Genomic DNA, 19,668 nt, shown 5'->3' with positions numbered 1-19,668 from the left:
GCTGGGTTTCCAGATACATGTCTGTCTGAGCCTGAAGGAAAAGTAAGGTGCTTTGGTTTGTTATTTATGTGAAAATTACCAAATTAAACAGGATCATTCTCATATTCAGATCTTTACAGCTAGTTTTGGATGCTTACGGCAGTCACCCGACCAAACTGACCAAAAAGGATGTAATCTCACAATTACAGATGTTGGAAATTAATGACCCTTTTTGGTGATCATTTTTTTTTTTTAAGCACAGTATATGAAGTGGCTCTGTTATGGCTACAATGGCTATAAACCTGTAGGATTTCTAGAAAAAACCCTACTCATGTTGGGCAAATGAGTACTAGTCTCAGCGACAGACAGCATCATCCTTAGAGTCCAAAATGCTCTTTCTCAGACAACTTAGACAGAAGTGAAGTTGATGGGCTCTTGCAAACCATGTTAGGTGACCCCCAGAGTGGCTCTAAAGGTGCGGGCAATGAGTATGAATGAAATTGTTTCATGAAGTGAGTGGGAAAATGCAGCATTTCTAAACAAATATTTTATACTAGAGGCCTGGTGCATGAAATGCGTGCACGGGGGTGGGGGGGGACCCTCAGCCCAGCCTGCACCCTCTCGCAGTCTGGGACCCTCCGCTCCTTACCCCTTGGCTCACTGCTCCTCATCACTGCCGCTGTGCTTGCCAGCCATGAGCCTGGCTTCTGGCTGAGTAGCACTCCCCCTGTGGGAGCACACTGACTACCAGGGGGCAGCTCCTGCATTGTCTGCCCCCTGGTGGTCAGTGCGCATCATAGCAACTGGTTGTTCTTATTCCGCTGTAACAGTCGCTTAGGCTTTTATTGTATAGACTAGAGACCCAATGCACAAAATTTGCGCAAGGGGACCTGACCCCCCACCGCTGCGGCAGTTGCCTCTGCCTCCATCCACCTCGGTTTCATCCGGAAGGTCATCTGGAAGGATGTTCAGTCTAATTAGCATACATTATGCTTTTATTATTATATATGTGACTTGAAGAGTGTATAAATAACTTGACAACTATAATTGGTGGGTGTTTGACTATTTAATGTATACTTCTAAAAGTTGAATTCAAGCCATTATTTTTGGATCATCACATTGGAAAAAAATGGGAGAATTGCCCTATATCAGGGCATATATGGTAAACATTCCTCTCGTTTTGGGCCTCCAGAGGGCAATATTCTGTTAATGATTGTGGCTGGTCTGCTCCCCGCCCCTCCCTCCCCCCAGTGTCAGAGGAGCAGTGAGAGGAACCTTCTGGATCACTGAATCTGGTACTTTTTTCAGATTTTGGAGGCAACATCAACGTGGAGACCATCAGTACCTTTATTGACGGTGGAGGCAGTGTCCTGGTAGCTGCCAGCTCAGACATTGGTAGGTCTGATCTCAGAAGTTCTGCTGCTTCCCCCATTTGTCCAGGAAGCTTGGAGGGCTTTACAAATGGAAGCTGCCAAATTGTCCTTCATTGGGTGGTCCTTGCCAGGGAGTGAGTGTGGGAACTACAGAGCCATTTAGTCCCTCCTGGCCTATGACCAGAACCAATGAGATGCGGGTCTTTTTAAGGGCTGGGAACCCTGTTTTTTTCTCTGTTTTTGGCCCCCCCCCCCTTGTTTTGTGGTGATTCTTTGCTTAAAAAGAGGAGACAAGTAGGGAGAACCTAACTGGGTAGAACACAAAGCAAATTTTTGTTTTACTGTTTTGGAAAATTTTAAAGATACTTAGAAGTAGGAGGAACCATGAACAACACCTGGCCAATCTTGTTTCACCTTTTTCAGTATTGACAGCTTTTAACACGTTAAGCACCATGTCAGTCACCGGTGACTGACACTCGACTTTCCGTCCGGACTGGTCAGTCACTGGTGCCACCAGCATATCGGTGAAATTGGGTATCTCGGTGAAATTGGGTATCGTGGACTAAACAGAAAGGAAGACAAAACAGGCTTGGCGCTTAACGTGTTAACCCTTTGCGGTCCAATTTTATTTTTGGAATTCAAACAGTCTGGTCCAAATTAATTGACGGGATTGAATGTTGAACCGGTTTGCGGTGTCGACCTCAGCCTCGACATTGGACCTGCTCCTAGCGCCTGGTCTGTCGAGTCAGCCTTGACATTGGACCGAAAAGGGTTAAGAACCACATTGGGTGGTGGTTTGGTGAAGTGGTGATGAGGAAGAGAGAAACCTTCTAAGCCGGGGCTCATCCAGGCCAGGTTTGCTGAGGTGGTACTTTGCTTCAAAGGGGGGTCTTGTGCAGAACCAAGGTCACTGTATTTGTGGAGGGAGAGGTCAGGTGTTTGTTGTTGATTTTTACCACGCTGTCGTCCAGGGATCCAGCTGGTGACGCTGCAGGGCCCTGGGGATGACTGAGAGAGTGAATCATAAGGATGCCAGGGCAAGTGACATAGCTTGGCCCAGGCCCACCCCTAAGGGCTCAGCCAGGCATCTGTTGGGTCTGTGCAGGTGACCCTCTTCGCGAGCTGGGCAGTGAGTGTGGGATTGAGTTCGATGAGGAGAAAACAGCTGTCATTGACCATCACAACTACGACATCTCAGACCTTGGCCAGGTAATCAGACCGTCACCTTCCAGGTTTCAGTCCCTTGTAGCAAAGCTCACCCTAGTAACCGTGCGGGAGTCGGGCGGGACCCCTGGCTTGGGGGCACCTTTCCGACCACCGGCCTCCCCTCTGCTGTTGCAGCATACGCTCATTGTGGCCGACACCGAGAACCTGCTGAAGGCCCCGACCATTGTTGGGAAGTCGTCTCTAAATCCCATCCTCTTTCGAGGTGTTGGGTGAGTGAGCAAGGAGAGGCCAACGCAAACCTGGGGGAAGGGGTCACTTTGTTTTGTCAGGAAACCTACCAGACTTGGGATTATTTGGGTTATTCCTTCCTCCAGAAGATGCAGGTGGGATTAAGTCATAACGGAAGAGTCAAAACTTTGTAGTTACGGCAAGAGGAGAGCTAAGTGTTTGCCAGTTAAAGGAAGTAGGATTCACTCCTGTGAAGAGATGGCCCTTAGGGGTCCCCAGGTCCTTGGGGCTCAGTTCTTGGGTCTGAATTGGGTGGTTCTCTTCCTTCCCCAGGATGGTGGCTGATCCTGACAATCCTTTGGTGTTGGACATCCTGACAGGCTCTTCCACCTCGTACTCCTTCTTCCCAGATAAACCTATCACCCAGGTGAGGGGCCTTTGCAGCCTCGAGACCCCATCTCCTGGGCCTGGTACAAAGCGCTTTTTTATTGGAGAGGAGACCTAAGCAGGAAAGCACACGCTGCCGAGGCCGGTGAAACGAGAAGCGGGGGAGCGGGGAGCGGGCAGAGTGGTGTCTCAGGTAGGGCCTAGGTTGTTCAGGTCTAGCCTGTGGTCCTCTTGCGCTAGGGGCCCATCGGCGGTCCTTTGCCCTGGCTCTTGGGGATGACAGCCTCTGTTGCTCCTAGTACCCCCATGCAGTGGGGAAGAACACCCTCCTGATTGCTGGGCTCCAGGCCAGGAACAACGCCCGGGTCATCTTCAGCGGTTCCCTCGACTTCTTCAGCGATGCCTTCTTCAACTCGGCAGTGCAGAAGGCCATGCCCGGCTCCCAGAGGTAGATGCCAGGGGACTTAGAGGCCTGTGGTCTGGGTGATGGGGTCTGTGCAGAGGGGAGGACTCTGATGGGGTGGAAGAAGCCTTTTGGCTAACAGTGTCAGAGGCTAAGTATCTTTAGGTGCGTTAAAATTATTGAAGGATTTGACTGTTGCTATATTGGTCGGGCTGGCACTCCAAGCTAGTTATGCCTCTCTGGAGCACTTTGAAAATTGTGTGCTTATTGTACAGGTAACACCCAAAGCCGTGCCCCTCCCATCTTTTCATTTCTGTGTTCCCACTGGGAAGGAGTTGGTTCTGGTGCTGCAGCCTCTACTGTTTCCCCTCCTGCAGGTATTCCCAGACGGGCAACTATGAGCTAGCTCTGGCCCTCTCCCGCTGGGTGTTCAAAGAAGAGGGTGTCCTCCGTGTGGGGCCTGTGTCCCACCACCGGGTGGGCGAGACAGCCCCACCCAATGCCTACACTGTCACTGACCTGGTGGTAAGAGCTTGGAGTGAGCTGGCCATGTTGACCCAGCTCAAAAGCATTTCTGTGTTGGGCCTACGTATGGGTGACCACGTTAACCTCTGCCCTGAAGAAAGTCAGTTTGGGTGCAGAGAAACCGAGATCTTGAGGGTGACCTTGTGGGAAGTGCAGAAGCGGGAGGGGCTTCTCTGACTCACTCTGCCGACAGTGGGGATCACAAGAGAAGTGCGGTTAGAGTCGGGTGTGCGGCAAGAGAAGTGGGGAAAGGCAACAGAGCAGTGAGTGGAAGCAGGGATGCCCGAGAGTACCCCCCGCCCCCCGTGGAGCGCAGTTTGGGTGCAGGCTTCCACCAGCCTGTGAACAGGTGTGGATGGGAGTTAGAGGGGTTAGCCTGCCAGGTGGTATTTCAGTTACTGCCCGGGGTGGGGCTTGCCCAGGTTTTCACAGCTCCTGGGAGTTCCTGCCAGATTTGAGTAGCTCTGAGGGTGGCAGCCTCCCTCCAGTCACAGGCCCCTGGCTCACTGGCCTTTTCTCGCAGGAGTACAGCATCGTGATCGAGCAGCTCTCTAATGGCCAGTGGGTCCCCTTTGATGGTGACGACATTCAGCTGGAGTTTGTCCGCATCGATCCTTTTGTGAGGACCTTCCTGAAGAAGAAAGGTAAAAGCGGTTCTCCCAGGAGCTGCAGGAAGACAGTCCCCGCCTGTGGCTCACTGTCGGGAGGCTAACCGAGCAGCGCTCTGGGAACCCCTCCTGGTTACGTGTTGATCTTCCCCAGGTGGCAAGTACAGTGTCCAGTTCAAGTTGCCGGACGTGTACGGTGTGTTCCAGTTTAAAGTGGACTACAACCGGCTGGGCTACACACACTTGTACTCGTCCACTCAGGTAAGCACAGGCCACACAGCCCATTGCAGCCAGCGTGTCCCACCGGGCTTCCGAGAGGCCGGGCCTGTCACTCTGTCCTGTTGCAGGTGTCAGTGAGGCCACTGCAGCACACGCAGTATGAGCGCTTCATCCCCTCAGCCTATCCCTACTACGCCAGCGCCTTCTCCATGATGGCAGGACTCTTCATCTTCAGCATCGTCTTCTTACACATGAAGGAGAAGGAGAAGTCTGACTGAGGGCCTTGGGACTCCTTACAGCATGGAGACACGGAGGGTTTTTAATAGGATTGGATTAATAGGATTTAATAGGATTGGATTTTTTCCCCCTTTTTTATTTTTATTTTTTTAAAGCCATGGGACAGTGGCATAACCTTACCTCAATGGGAGATGTAGCACTGAGTACAAAAGGAGTGGGGGTCCAGGGATGGTTTTTATGTAAGTTTTTCCATCTCGTGCTGAGTGGTATTTCTCAAATGTGCAGCTACTCTCATTTCTAAAATAAATAGAAACATTACCCTCAAACTTCATCTGGCTCCCACTGTACTTTGCTAAAGAGGTAATGACTGGACACAAAACACTAAGTGGCCTCTCTTAATTTTGCCGAAGACTAGACTGTACTTTATGAAATGATAGTGTTTCCAAACTTCTCAAGGGATAAAATAAGGCTAATACACTGAGGCCAGTGGGGAATCGCTGAGATGGGAATCTAAGGTAACAGCACTGCCTTTATAACAGACACAGAATTGTTTGGTTTTCGTAAGAACCTTAAATATGTGTTCACTTGCTTTAGGCCAGCGGTCACCAACCTTTCGGACCTCACGGACCACGAATGGTCTGCGGACCACCGGTTGGCGACCGCTGCGTTAGGCAATAGCCATATTCCTAAAGAGCATGTGCAAAATTATATGCGAAATCCCTTCCATTGTTGATCTCTGCCCACAAAATTCTTTTCTTTATGGTATAAGAATCAGTCTTAAAGCCAAATAGTCCAAGGCACATACATATTCTGCAGTTGTAAATACGCATTTAATTCTTCACAATTCCTGTAAGAAATGCCAGTCAGGAGGAAACCGGCAAGTTTAAAACACCATGCTGTTAACTCCCATTCCATTGGTCATTTTAGCTCTGCTAGACTCAATGCAGTAGCTGGAGTGCACAGGCTCTCGTTTCCCAGGCCTGCATGTTTTTCATTCTGGTATCAATATACTGACCTGTGCAAACGCTTGCCTTAGCTCAGGCAGCATGCCGCTGACAGCGATGCCTTGGCCTGGATCCTCTATAAAGTGGCGTGCAGGTCCACCCCTCCCCAGCCCAGCCTCATTTAACAGCCCAGCCATCTACTCTTCAGAGGTCTGTGAAGACAGAACATGAGCGTAAGGTAGGGCTCTGTGGTCAGCAGTTAACACCTGAGTGTATCTTCTCACCTTTGTAGGCTAAGATCTTACCACAATTTTAGCATCCATACACATAGGGGCCGATTAGTGCTTTTTTTTAGAGTTAGGCCCTTTGACTTCATCTAGACCAGGGGGTTGGCAAACTATGGCCTATGGGCCAATCCAGCCTGCTGCCTATTTTTGTATGACCTGCAAGCAAAAAATAATTTTAAGAACCATTTAAAAACATAAAAAACAAGACTATTTAAGTGATACATGAAATTCAGTGTCCATAAATAAAGCTTTACTATTGGCACGCAGCCACACCTGTTTGTTTCCATATTTAAGACTGCTTTTGTGCCACAACAGCAGAGTTGAGTAGCTGCAGCAGCCTGGGTGTTTACTATGGGGCCCTCTATAGGAAAAGTAAGAGAAATGTACGTAGATGCACCACAATCGCACAGCTAGAGTTAATAGCTACAGACCGTGAACCTCACTCGTTCCTCCCATTTGCCAAACCAGATGCCTTCTTTTCCACTGACCAGCCCTCTCTGTGCCATCTTTTCTCCTGACTCTCCCCTCACACCTCAGACCCCCCGCCCCCTTCAGCATTCACAGACCATCACGACATAGATGCTGCAAGTTCTTTTAGTAATTCACCAGCTACAGCAGCCTTCATGGGGCTGCCCTCCAAGAGTAGAGGAGGAGGGCTGCTTGGCACAGCGCCTCATATTCCAGGTTGGCCAGAAATAACATCTTCATTTTTGTTTCCACACAGCTCTTCTCTGTAAGCCTGTCGGCCAACAGAGTGGCTGCTGATTGTTGGAGGAGCCAGCCAATCATCTTGTCTAGTTTCAGATTCTTCAGAGCTAGAGTTTGTTCACCCCAGAGGCTTAAATGAAGCACATTAGCAGCTACTCGGGCAGATGGTCTCTGCAACAGGAAGGGAAGCTGAGGCTTAGGACATCTGTGACAAAGTGTTCAGCCCACAACCCTCTTCGGTAAGGAATCCTCATTTCAGGTTCTTCCCTCCCCTGGTCCCAACCAAATTCTTCTCCGCCCGTCTCTCCCCTACCATTCACTTTCCTGACATATTGGCTGCTTTCTACCCATGCTCCAGGCTTTCCCATGTTTACAAGTTTGCCTGGGGGCAGTGTGCTCCCAGTGGGCCTCCCCATCACAGAGGGCCCACAAACTGCCTCCTGCTAGGAGCACTGTCTGGAGTTGTATCTCATAGTAACTGGTAGCAGAAAGCATTACTGTGACCATGACAGCACACTGTGCAAGATGGGAGGGAAGTGGAAGAACAGAATTTGAACCCTGGTCTGCCTCTGCTCTGTTCACTAAGCATGCCACCTGAACCAGACCTGCCACTCCAACCGTGTGGCCTCTCCTGTGTTAGCCTTTAGATTCCTTATAGCAGTGGTCGGCAAACTCATTAGTCAACAGAGCCAAATATCAACAGCACAACGATTGAAATTTCTTTTGAGAGCCAAGTTTTTTAAACTTAAACTATATAGGTAGGTACACTGTTAATTAGGGTACTCATAAGGCTTAGGAAGAGCCACACTCAAGGGGCCAAAGAGCCGCATGTGGCTCCACGGACTTATAGTAACTTCAGAATGTCCAGATCTGCTCTCATACATGTCTTTACATCTACTGTCTCATTAGATCTACTGTCTCATTAGATCTCAGCCATTTCCATAAACTACATCTCCAACAGACATTTCTTAAAAATGCATCTTTCTCCCTCTGAGTAACGTAAGCAACTAAAGCCAAGAAGAGCTGACCTGCTGGGATTCTAATTTGGTGGCTAGTTCCCCTACTCCAATTCATACTAAACTCTGTTTTGCTCTCCTGTACTTGGTTTTTAAATCTTTGTAAGGCAGAAGAGTTGTTGGTCACTCTACATCAGGGGTGGGGAACCTTTTTTCTTCCAAGGGCCATTTGGATATTTTTATAACATCATTCTCAGGCTACACAAATTACCTTAAAAATGAGCCTGCTATATTTACTTGGCTAACATTTAATGAACTCACCCCGAATGCCTTGGCAAGGACAGTCCAAATGATGTTGCGAGCTGTGTGCCCGTGAGGCAGATGTTCCCGACCCCTGCTCTAGTGCTTGCCCAGCGCTGATCTTTACTCTGAGGTTTCTACCTGCAAATTCCCTGCAAAACCTGGGGATGGCCTCACCTTGCTGGCCTTCCGCTGCAGCAGTGATCTCACCAGCTGTCTCGCATCTAGAGGCACCGACTCGGGCAGTGTAGGCAGCTGAGTCTCTTGGTAGCTTCGGCTTTCAAGGTAGACTCCACCCTCGCCGTAAAAAGGATTGGGGAGCCCGAAGATTTCATAGGCGAGTGCTCCCACTGCCCAGGCATCAGCCTTGCTGTAGTCGATCACCACCCTGGGGCCAGGGCAGGCTGTGGACACCTGCTCAGAAAGCAATGGATGAGCAATCATGTTGCTGGTATTTCTAAGCTTCTAAGCTACTCATGCCACCTGATTCATGGGCTAATCTGAACTCTGTCCTAAGGAACCTAGAATTTTATTGAGTTGTAGCTCAGACCCAGAAGAATCTGTCTATGCTGTCGACTTTGTGCTGACAAAACATGCATCTCCCAGGAACACTGGGGAGATCCAGACTAAAGCAAAGTGGCAGGGAAGGGACTGGTGCCAAATCATGGGTCATGAAAGCTGGAGGAGCTGAGAAAATGATGAGGCATGAAGTCTTGTTCTATCAGTGGAAACACCAGAGTTGCTGATGGCGCATGACATCTCAGCAGGACTCACCTCAGGAGCCATCAGGCAGCCGTTTCCGCCCCGATCCACATCCCAGCTGGTGAACGGCAACTGCAGGCCGATGCGTTCATCAGCCAGGCAGCAACCAAAATCCGAGATTACCAGCCAGGGGCAGCCGTCTGGGGAAGGGACAGGGGGTAAGCAACTGCTTCTCCATCTTTCCTCTGAGAGGCCCTCCTAGGAACCTACTAAAGCCACCATCAAGACGTAGGGGAGAGGGGCTAACAGGGACTCAGGGTTGGTACAGGAGAGCAGAGAGCCAAATGGGAAGGCCAGCAATACAGAAGTGCCTCTAGAAAATAAAGGCTCCCTGACAAAGCCCTCAAACAAAGAACTGGATAAAAGTTTGGATCAATCTAGGTTGGCCGGTGTTCTCAGTGGTTATAGAGTGTTGGCCCATACACCTTTAAAGGGTGCCAGGTTCGATTTCTGGTCAAAGGCAACCAATTGATGTGTCTCTCTCACATCAATGTTTCTCTTTCTCTCTCCCCTCCCCTCTCTCTCTAAAAATCAGTGGAAAAAATATCCTCAAGTGAGGATTAACAGCAGAAAAGTTTGGATCAGTCTAAATAATGAAGTCATTGGACCTGTCCCAAGGCTGAAGGACTGCTCATAATTTACCTAACAGATGGTGCTTGGCTCAAATGACCTCGAAGAGCCCTTATTTGAACCTGAAAACCCAAATCCACACCTAAGAATCGGGTGCATTAGGAATTCGTTATTTGTAAAAGTATTCACACAGACTTCCTTTAAGAAGCCAGTTCCTCTAGTAATTTAACTGCATGTTTACTTATTTTAAATCTAGATCAAAAGTGATCAGATATATGAACTACTTTACAGTATCCCCAAACAATTAACCATCCACCTTCTACTTGAATGCTTCCAGTGATGGGAACTCATTATTTCCAGAGGCAACTGGGCTTACATTTGGACAGCTTTCAGTTTGAAAATTCTTTCTTATAGTGAGCTAAAGTCTACCTCTTTTACTTTAATCAAGAAAACTTCCATCACTAGGGTTGTTCTGTACATGGGCAACAGAAAGGAACTTGGGAATGTTAATCACTCCACAAATCCCATGGAGAACGAAAGCTTCCACTTTGAAGGACAGATTGCTCATGTCTTGTGTACAGAGCTAAATATAGATACAACTTATAATAGGACATAAAAACCAAAGAGGACCTATGTCCCCAGGCCCCTGGAAAGCTCTGCGGTGTGGGCGGGCACCTACCTGCATCCAACTCCACAAGTATGTTGTCAGACTTTAGGTCCCTGTGTGCGACGCCCTGTTGAACCAGATGATCAACTCCTTCCAAGAGCTGCAACATCATCACAGTGGCGAGGCGGGGGCTTGGGGTGTTCTCTCGAAGGTACTGGCGCAGGGTACAGGGGTAGCTGGTGGAGAAGGTGACGGAATCTCTATCATGCACTGACACTTGCTAGCGTCTTATTTATTACTAGGATGATGGGCTTCCCTCTTTTATCTGGAGCTTTTTGATTTCTTTTTGCCCCAAGTATCCTTTGTTCCCACCCACTATCCTGAAATTAGGAAGAGCCAGGCCTCACATGTTAATAGTACAGATCTCATTTCCTTAAAATGTCCATGGCTGCAATGTTAAGGGGTGCAGAGGGGGAGAAGAACTGTGTATGTTAAAAAACAAACAGCCCTAGCTGGTTGGGTTCAAGTCAGACTGCTGACTGAAGGGTCCCGGGTTTAATTCCAGTCAAGGGCACATGCCCAGGTTGCAGGCTCGATCCCCAGTGTGGGGCATGTGGGAGGCAGCCGACCAATGAATTTTAACTCATCGTTGATATTTCTATCTCCCTCCCTCTCTAAAATCAATAAAAACATACATCTATACTAATAATAGAGGAATATGCAAATTGCCCGGGATGCTGTCACAGTAACAACCAAACAGCAGGCTGTGTGGGGCGAGCAGGCCGGCAGGGGGGGTAGTAAGGGTCGATCAGGTTGGCAGGCAGAGGTGGTTAGGGGTGATCAGGCTGGCAAGGGGGGCAGTTAGGGGCGATCAGGCCAGCAGGCAGGTGAGCAGTTAGGAGTCAGCGGTCCCAGATTGTGAGAGGGATGTCTGACTGCCAGTTTAGGCCTGATCCTAAACTGGCAGTTGGACATCCCTGAGGGGTCCTGGATTGGAGACGGTGCAGGCTGGGCTGAGGGCCCGTTCCCACCCCCCCCACCCCCCCTGCACAAGTTTTGTACACTGGGCCTCAAGTCTATAATAATAATAGCATAATATGCTAATTAGACCGGATGTCCTTCCGGACAAAGCCGGGGCTGCAAGGGAAGCCCGGGTCCTGGGTGCCTGCCAGCAGCCGGAAGGAAGCCCGGGTCCTGGGCGCCAAAGGGAAGCCTGTGCCGACAGCCGGGGAAGGAAGGCTTACTCTTGCATGAATTTCATGCATTGGGCCTCTAGTATTTTACATAAAAGCACAAGGTGAAAAGTTTGTTCTAAATGAAGAGATTCTGTTTATGGAAACTTGCCCTTGGCATGGCCTTATCTCCCAAAGGATGAGGATCCTCTTCCCTGTGACCCTGGACTCCAGGTACAGAGGCAGGGAACAGCTCCCACTCACTCCAGGTCCTGCCATACTCCTGCCACTTACTTCTTCATAACGAGGAAAAGTGTCCGGCCGTGGCCCACGCCTTCAGGGTAAAGACGTGGGGGCAGCACATCTGGGTAGTCGACCAGGGCCCCTGGCAGCAGTGGGACTGACGATGTGAAGGCGCGGAAGACCCGGATGATGTTAGGGTGAGGAGCCAGTTGCTTCGGACCTCCCTTAGATTTTCTGTTTCAGTCAAAAGGGACAAACGTATGAGGCCAGTAACAGGTAACAAGAGTTGGAAAGATAATCTAAGGCCACAGTAAATACTGCCATTCATTTATTCATCATTTATATCAAACATTTACTATAGATCTGCTATGTTCCAGATGCAGAGCCTGGTGTTAGAGAAAAAAACCATTAAGATGATGCATCACATTTGATGAGCCCTGAGAAAAGCCAGTCCTTCTTCCCATCCATCCTTTCGTCCATCCATCATCCCATGTGGCAGATAGCGGTTAAGAGCACCTGGAATCAGACTAGATGCCTGAGTTTGGACTCCAGGTCTGCCACTGTACGTCCTTGGCCAAGTTACTTAACTTCTCTGGGCTCAGTCTCAAGTGCAGGGAAAAAGGTAGTAACATACCTCATGAGGTTGATAATACTTGTAAAGAAAGGACTAGAATCTCTGTGATTCCAAGTTCTTGCAATAACACTTTGTGTGGAGTATGAGCTCAATAAACCTTTGTTGAATGAATGAATGGATTCAGACAGTTGGGAGTAGAGCTGTCACCTGCCTACCCTCCCCACCCTCTTTCTCCAGGAGCTTCACACTCACAGCATCAACCAAAGACGACTGCAACACATCTGAGACACATCTGAGATCCAAATGGCTGACAGGCAAAGGGAAGGGGCTAGGTAGAATCTCTCTGAGGGTACGAATGCAATGGAGCTGGTGAAAGGATGACATGAGATTTGCTTGGGCCACTGGAAGCCAAGGAGGTGTGCAAGCCAAAGGCAGGCAGGAACAGAAGAGCCAAGGGGTAAGAAATAAGGACACCAGGTGCAGAGGAGAATGGAATAGAGCCCACAGACATCACAGCTCAAGGCTGTCAGTGCCACATGGGAAAGCTCTGCCAGCTGTCACGGGAGTCCAGAGAAGAGTGTGGCTATGCTGGGGAGGCATGTGCATGTGGGTGTTGGAGCAGGACAGGAGGCTGTGGGGAGGGCAGCCCAGTATAGCTAACTGCATGCAGAGGCAGAATAGTCATGGAGGAGCTTGGTGCCTTGGGGAGGGCAGTAGGAATTCAGTATGGTGGAGCGTAGCCTGTAAATGGGACAAGATCAGAAATCGGGGGTCCTAGCCGATTTGGCTCAGTGGCTAGAGCATTGGCCTGTGGACTCAAGGGTCCCAGGTTCGATTCTGTTCAAGGGCACATGCCCAGGTTGTGGGCATGCAGGAGGCAGCAAATCAATGATTCTCTCTCATCACTGATGTTTCTAGCTCCCGCTCTCCCTTTCTCTCTGAAATCAATACAAGTATATTTAAAAAAACAACGAAATCGTGGGGAGTGGGGTAATGGGAGAGAGGGGGAAGGAACATATGTAATAACTTTCAACAATAAATATTAAAAAAAAGAGAAATCAGGTGGGAGAAGTAAAGAGGAGCAGATGCAAAGGGCCAAATCTGAGATCCCTAGATGAGCAAAGGCTCCGTAGCATACACCCAGGGTGCTCTCAGGGAAGAGTTTCTCCTGAGACCGTGTTCGATGTCACCTGTACTTTAGTAACAGACCTTCGGCCATATTCACCTAACCATTCAGCAGACACTCACTGAGCTGTGGGGGAACGCAGGAAACAAAACTTGGAAGTCCTGGCCCCAGAGAGCACCTAGCACAGCTGAAGAGACTGGGAATAAGTAGACACCCTCCTCTATGATTTACAGTCGGATGGTGATAACTGCAATGAAAAGAAACTAAGGCGCGGTAAAGGACTGAGAGCGGCGGGGACTATTTCAGACGAGAAGTCTGGGCAGGACTCTGCGGCAGGGACATCTTAGTGCTCACAGCGCCGTGACAGCACCCTGTCAGCAGGCTGAAGCTGACACCACAATATCAGCCCCCAAAAGCAGCTGACATTCAGTGGTCCACTTTTTCCTACACAGGAATCAGGAGAGGAGGACAGTGCTGAGTCCACAGACCTGCCGGACCCGCAGTTATACTGGCGCCTTTCAAGCAATGCAAGTGGTTTCCCATGTACATTCCCTTAAGTCCCTATTTCTACCTTCCTGCTTCTGACAGAACTAGATCAATAAATCAATCCTCTAGTACCGTGGTCGGCAAACTGCGGCTTGCGAGCCACATGCGGCTCTTTGACCCCTTGAGTGTGGCTCTTCCACAAAATACCACGTTAAACTTCCTGGCCCATGCGCAGAAGTTGGTTTTCAGCCTGGGTGAGTCTATTTTGAAGAAGTACTGTTGATATTTGGCTCTGTTGACTAATGAGTTTGCCGACCACTGCTCTAGTAAATCACTCAAAATGCAGCAGGCCCACCTCCTCCTGGTGGTCTACAAGTATTACAGTGAGCGCAATTCCTGTTGCCACAGCTCAAACCTATGACACGGGACTTATAAGCCACCATCCGAGAGGCAGCTGTCCACTGCTCCTCCCAAGGGCAATGCTCTTTTCCTACTGCTTTGCCGAGCTAATGCCTAGGCATCCTTCAAAAGGCACCACGAACTGTCCCTTCAAGAGGCCTTTCTGAATGGCCACACCCTGGCCACACACATACCACCTCTGGGCTCCCTCTGCACCTGAGCGTACACCATTCTAGAACTTACCACACCTGACTGCTCCTGACACATCTGGCTCCTGGGCCTCATGGGGAACAGGCCACATTTTTTTTTTTAAATCTGTCAGCACCATTAGGTGCACTGCCATTGTTAGAGGAATGAATGCTACCTCTGCTGGGGGCAGAGTTCAGTTGGTACAGATAGGTGGTGCTCCACTGGGCATTACTTAGGAAGAATCAGAAATCAGATCAATTTCCTACTTTCTGAAATGGGCGTTTTGGATGGCCCTCTCTCCTCACACCAGTGTGCATCGGCAGGTAATCTACAACCTTTCCCAAGTTAATTACCCACCAACCGAAAATCCATCATTAACTACATCATTCAGTAAGCATTTGCTATCATCTGCATGTCGTGTCAGACACTGGGCTGAGTGCTGAGGACACAGATGATGGTTTTGCTCTCAAAGAACTCACAGCCAGTCTGGTGGGCAGATGGGTGCTTACCTGTAAGTGATGTCTCCATACTCCCCGGCCAAGGCCACTCGACTCGCTGGGACTAGCTCCTTGCTCATTGTTCTAAAAATGGCTTCGCTGGAGGAGCCAGCCTGAAACAAATCCACAATGAATCCAGGATTATACAGACCCAAGCGGAATGGCAAGTCCAACCCCTCCTTGTAATCCGGACCAGAACAGCTACTGCTTAGGACTGATTTTGACCTTTAAGATAAGCCCAGCCAGCGTGGCTCAGTGGTTGAGCGACCTATGAACCAGGAGGTCACGGTTTGATTCCTGGTCAGGGCATATGCCCAGGTTGCGGGCTTGATCCCTAGTGGGGACCTGCGGGAGGCAGTCAATTAATGATTCTCTCTGATCATTGGTGTTTTTATCTCCCTCTCCCTTCTTCTCTGAAATCAATAAAAATATGGGGTTTTTTTTTTTAGCTTTCTTTCCATTGATAAAGCTTCATTTTTGAAGTGTTGAAGCTGCTGCTCCCATTAAACTGTGGCAAGAAAGGAGACTAAGGTAATTACAAACTTAGTTCTATGTTTTATAAGCACTTTGTTTTGTCTCTGCAAGGAAATACCAGTCATTTCCCATGAAATAAGATGTTTCTACCAACATAATATGTTTTGACTGAAGCAGCATTATGTTTTGGGCAGTATTACAAAATAGCTGGCAAGTGCTTTCTGTATTTAAATATTGTAAAAAGAAAATCAGATGTAATTGTTAAAAAGCAGAACTTTCGTTGCATTTTTTAAAATGTGGAAGTCAATGTATGTTTGGTCAATGTTTCCGCAGTATTTATTAAAACATACCTTTTTTTCTCTCCTTGAAATAAAAAAGTAACCATGTCTTTGTTGAAAAAAATAAAAACATGTGTTTTTTTTTTGGGGGGGGGGGTGAAAAAAAAAAAGATAAGCCAACCTCTCGAAGTGGCAAGGTTAGTCCCTCCTGAGATAGGGCAGAGGTGTCATCCATGCCAACTCAGAGGATGTTCAGATGCCAGGGCAGGAAGAGAGATCAGGATGGTCAGGGCATGGGACCCTTCTTCCTGCCACAGATGCCTCTGGTAACAAGCAGACCTAGCCTCTCGGCTCCCTGCAGCAGACAGGTCAGAGCCTGACCAGCCCACTCTAGGAAAGGTTGTGCTGAATCACAGAACAGCTTTCCCATCTCCCAGTAAGAAACAAACAACCAACAATACCAAAGAGGAAGAAAATGACCTTATTCACCTCTTTTCACTATGAACAGCTCTCAGTACCCAAGAAACTTGAGCATCAAGAATATCCTGTAAGAATCAAGTCTTTTAGGTTTTCTGAATGCAAAAGCTCTCATGCCCCAACCAGTGGAAGTTTGAGGCTTCCACTGGATGTTTTATAGGCAAAGAGTTCAGATGCTTGTTAGCTATTAACCCAGCTTGGAAGGGCAACAGTCTAATAACCTTCCTTCCCCAAATCAAAATAAGAAACTGCACTTCAGGGTCCGGCATGAGCTCATGGCTGTTTTTCACCTTAGGCTTGAATGTATGCTCTGGGCAGGAGAAAGAACATCAGGTCTTGACGAATTTTCTAAGCCAGCCTATGCAATGGCAAGGTAAAGAAATTACTCTCAATAGACAGAAATCTTTGTTTTTGTGGGGGGAATAAACTCAATATCCCAACACCTGGAGTCCTCCCAGAATCGACAGCAGGGAGGTGATAAGAAGCCTCTGATCTGGAGGTAAGATGGAGGGTGAGGTTGGAGATAAGGAGTGTGGCTCCTCCTCTCCAGTGAGGCAGGTCTCGGGAAGGAGAAAAGATGGTGGTAACTGTAGTCCTGAAATGAACTAACTGATCAGCCAGGACTGCCAGGGGAGAAACCAATGGTTTAGGCACTTGTTACTCAAACTTTGTTTCACAACCAGCGGCACGGGTGTCACCTGGGAGCTTACTGAAAGGCAGAATCTCAGGCCCACCCCAGACCTGATCAGAATCTGTCAATCCCCAGGTGAGTCGTGGACATACTACGTTTTGAGACACACGGCTTCACACTCCTGTGTGAGAGGGTGAAGAAGCCCAACTACATAAGCACCTGGACTGTGGAGAATCTGTCTTTTCCTATCCACTTCCTGGGAAAAAGCATCATCAGGTCCCCTGAGATTGGTACTCTGAAGATGGAAGGCCCATTCTTACCCGGATGTTCCACATCATCTTGATGGCTAAGGGGAAAGCAGGGGGCTGTGGAGCTCGCGCCTCCTCCTCTCCTGGTGGGATGACATCTGGGACTCTCCCTGCAAGAAGCCGGATGCTCTTTGCCACCTCCAGGTTCCGGGGCAACACGGGCGTGGTGGCTTCATACACAGCAGCACTGCAGCCCTTGCCAATGAATTGCCCTATCAGATACTCCTCCAGCTGGAAGCCCTGCCAGCGTCTCGTGTCCAGTGGGTCAGGGAGCAGCTTGCTTTTCTGGGTAAAAACAGTCTGTGAGGAAAGACACACACTGTGAGAGAGGGAGACTAGTAAGGCTACGTAATGGGAAATGGGGGAGGGGAAGGATAGCGGGGCAAGGTCTTCAAGTACCAGACTGGCAGCTAGTACAAACACAACCAAAGTAGGTTTCACTGCTCAGCCCGGGCTCAGGCCATCCTGCTTTCCTCATTACTCAGAATAATTTTTCTCACACTCAGTCCCTTCATTGCATCAGAGACAACCCAACACTGAACATTAGTTAAGAGGTCAGAACTTCCAATTTCTGCAGGTGACACACGCCACTCCTTTGCTGCCTGTCAAGCCCCAGCACAATGTTGGAGGTTTCTGGTGATGGAGACAGCTCTCTCTGCAAAGGCCTTGGCAGGCAGCTAGTGGATGGTGGTCAACAGCACCCCTCCACTTGTGAATGACCTCAGGTCACTTCTGCAGACAAGGGGGTAAAATCAGGAGGATCCCTGGAGCTGAGTCATTAAATCCTCTCTCTACCTTTGAGGAATCTGGTGGATTCACTCTGTTTTCAGAAAGGAAACAAGAATATAATTCTGATGGAAATAGATGGAAATGCAGGTGCTGGTGGGGATGCACTCCCCCAAATCAGGGTCCTTCCGTACTTCAGGCAGGTGATATCATTTGAAGTCACCCAAGCTTCACCTCAAATCCTATCTGATCTGCTGATCCCCTCCGTTCCCTGGTTAGTTACCCACCTCTAGACTTTCCTACTCTCACATCATCCCTTCACCTGCTTCTGAGCCAGATCGAACTACACTGCTTTCAATGTCACTCTCTCTTCTGTTCAAAAACCTAGCCAGTAGGTGACTCAGGACCTTGTCCTGGTACTTCGTGTATCTGAAAACTGTTTCACCGGCTGGTCTATGCACCACCCATATTTATCTTTCATATGCCGCTCTCGGAACCTTTGCTCACACTGCTCCCCTCCCCTTCTATTTCTATTGTATTATTTTGCCTGGCTCTTCTCTACTCTTCCATCAAGTCCCAACTCATCACTTCCTCCCAGTACAACTAGCCCTGACAAACCAGCCCACAGCAACCTTTCCTTCTGGAGGAGTCCTAAAGCACTTGGTGTCTGTAACTAATACACCTTGCACCATAAGTTTTACCTAAAAAAAAAAAAGAAAGTCTATCTGGTCTTGTCAACTCAATTCTACTGCATGGAGCAGAAACAATATTTTGTGGAGTAATCCTTTATCAAGTATCTGTTCAAGTCCCTGCTTTCAATTCTTTCGTGTGTACACCAGAAACTAGAATTTCTGGGTCATATGATAATTCTATTTTTATTTTTGGGGGGAGCTGTCATGCTGTTTTCCACAGCAGCTACTCATGTACAGGTTTTTGTATAAACATAAGTTTTCATTTCTCTGGGTAAATACCCAAGACTGCAATGGCTAGGTCAGACGGTAATGCATGTTTTTTTTGTTTTTGTTTTCTTTTGAGAGAAACTGCTGTTTTCCAGAGTGTTCGTACCATTTTATATTCTCGCCAGAGCCCAGCTTCTCTGCATCCTCACCAGCATTTGGTACTATTACTATTTTTTATTTTAGCTGTTCTAATAAGTATGCAGTGATGGCACATGGTGTTTTCACCTGCATTTCCCTAATGTCTAGTGATCTTGAACATCTTTTCATATGCATATTTAACATCTGTATCTCCTCTTGGTGAAATATGCGCGCATGTCTTTTGCCTATTTTGTAACCGAATTTCCCCTCCATATGCCTCCATCTAAATGGAGTAGCCACTATTCTACTGTGACACCATATGGAATTTTAGTATTAGAGATGCCAGATCTGGTCATTTTTTTCCCCAAAAAGAAATCGAACACCTGAATTTTAAAAACTGTCAACTAATTAAAAATTGTAAGTGAAGTGTGAGAAAAGGACGTGTAGATGGTAAGCTTAGGAGGATTGAGCTCCTCAGTTAAGAAAAGTCTCCGCCGTAACCGGTTTGGCTCAGTGGATAGAGCATTGGCCTGCGGACTGAAGGGTCCCAGGTTCGATTCCGGTCAAGGGCATGTACCTTGGTTGAGGGCACATCCCCAGTGGGAGGTGTGCAGGAGGCAGCTGATCGATGTTTCTAGCTCTCTGTCCCTCTCCCTTCCTCTCCGTAAAAAATCAATAATATATATCTATACTAATAAAAGGGTAATATTCTAATTAGACTGGGACACCTTCCAGGAGACCTTCCAGACATTCTTCTGGACAAAGCCATGGTGGTGGGGCTGAGGTAGAGA

At 48.4% G+C, this 19,668-nt stretch overlaps 2 protein-coding genes and 1 long non-coding RNA gene across 4 annotated transcripts in view; 2 read left to right on the top strand and 1 right to left on the bottom strand.

Annotated features, from left to right (window-relative positions):
- Positions 1-5,457, top strand: part of DDOST (dolichyl-diphosphooligosaccharide--protein glycosyltransferase non-catalytic subunit) — a 9,135-nt gene extending 3,678 nt beyond the window's left edge. The window contains 9 exon segments of the mRNA XM_006094005.2: positions 1,288-1,374; positions 2,458-2,561; positions 2,694-2,788; positions 3,081-3,174; positions 3,434-3,582; positions 3,915-4,062; positions 4,586-4,706; positions 4,825-4,931; positions 5,018-5,457. Of these exon segments, the coding sequence (XP_006094067.1) occupies positions 1,288-1,374; positions 2,458-2,561; positions 2,694-2,788; positions 3,081-3,174; positions 3,434-3,582; positions 3,915-4,062; positions 4,586-4,706; positions 4,825-4,931; positions 5,018-5,167 (1,055 nt within the window). The 3' untranslated portion in view covers positions 5,168-5,457.
- Positions 5,458-5,937: 480 nt separating this feature from the next.
- Positions 5,938-19,668, bottom strand: part of PINK1 (PTEN induced putative kinase 1) — a 16,156-nt gene continuing 2,425 nt past the window's right edge. The window contains exons 2-8 of the mRNA XM_006094004.3: positions 17,127-17,414; positions 14,959-15,059; positions 11,727-11,909; positions 10,333-10,496; positions 9,096-9,223; positions 8,499-8,735; positions 5,938-7,236 (exon numbers count right to left, since the gene is read on the bottom strand). Coding sequence (XP_006094066.1) covers positions 6,979-7,236; positions 8,499-8,735; positions 9,096-9,223; positions 10,333-10,496; positions 11,727-11,909; positions 14,959-15,059; positions 17,127-17,414 — 1,359 coding nt within the window. The 3' untranslated portion in view covers positions 5,938-6,978. The remainder of the gene's footprint in view (positions 7,237-8,498; positions 8,736-9,095; positions 9,224-10,332; positions 10,497-11,726; positions 11,910-14,958; positions 15,060-17,126; positions 17,415-19,668) is intronic.
- Positions 7,177-12,416, top strand: LOC111827082. 2 transcript variants are annotated; one of them, XR_002830561.1, is made up of 2 exons: positions 7,177-7,304; positions 12,053-12,416. It is a non-coding gene; the product is annotated as an uncharacterized LOC111827082 (long non-coding RNA). The 2 variants fall into 2 exon arrangements; XR_002830562.1 differs by having other exon boundaries at positions 7,194-7,304; positions 12,037-12,416.

The sequence above is a fragment of the Myotis lucifugus genome, unplaced genomic scaffold (genome assembly GCF_000147115.1).
Source record: "Myotis lucifugus unplaced genomic scaffold, Myoluc2.0 scaffold_128, whole genome shotgun sequence".
Classification (NCBI taxonomy): domain Eukaryota; kingdom Metazoa; phylum Chordata; class Mammalia; order Chiroptera; family Vespertilionidae; genus Myotis; species Myotis lucifugus.
This window is presented reverse-complemented; position numbering and strand designations above follow the sequence as displayed.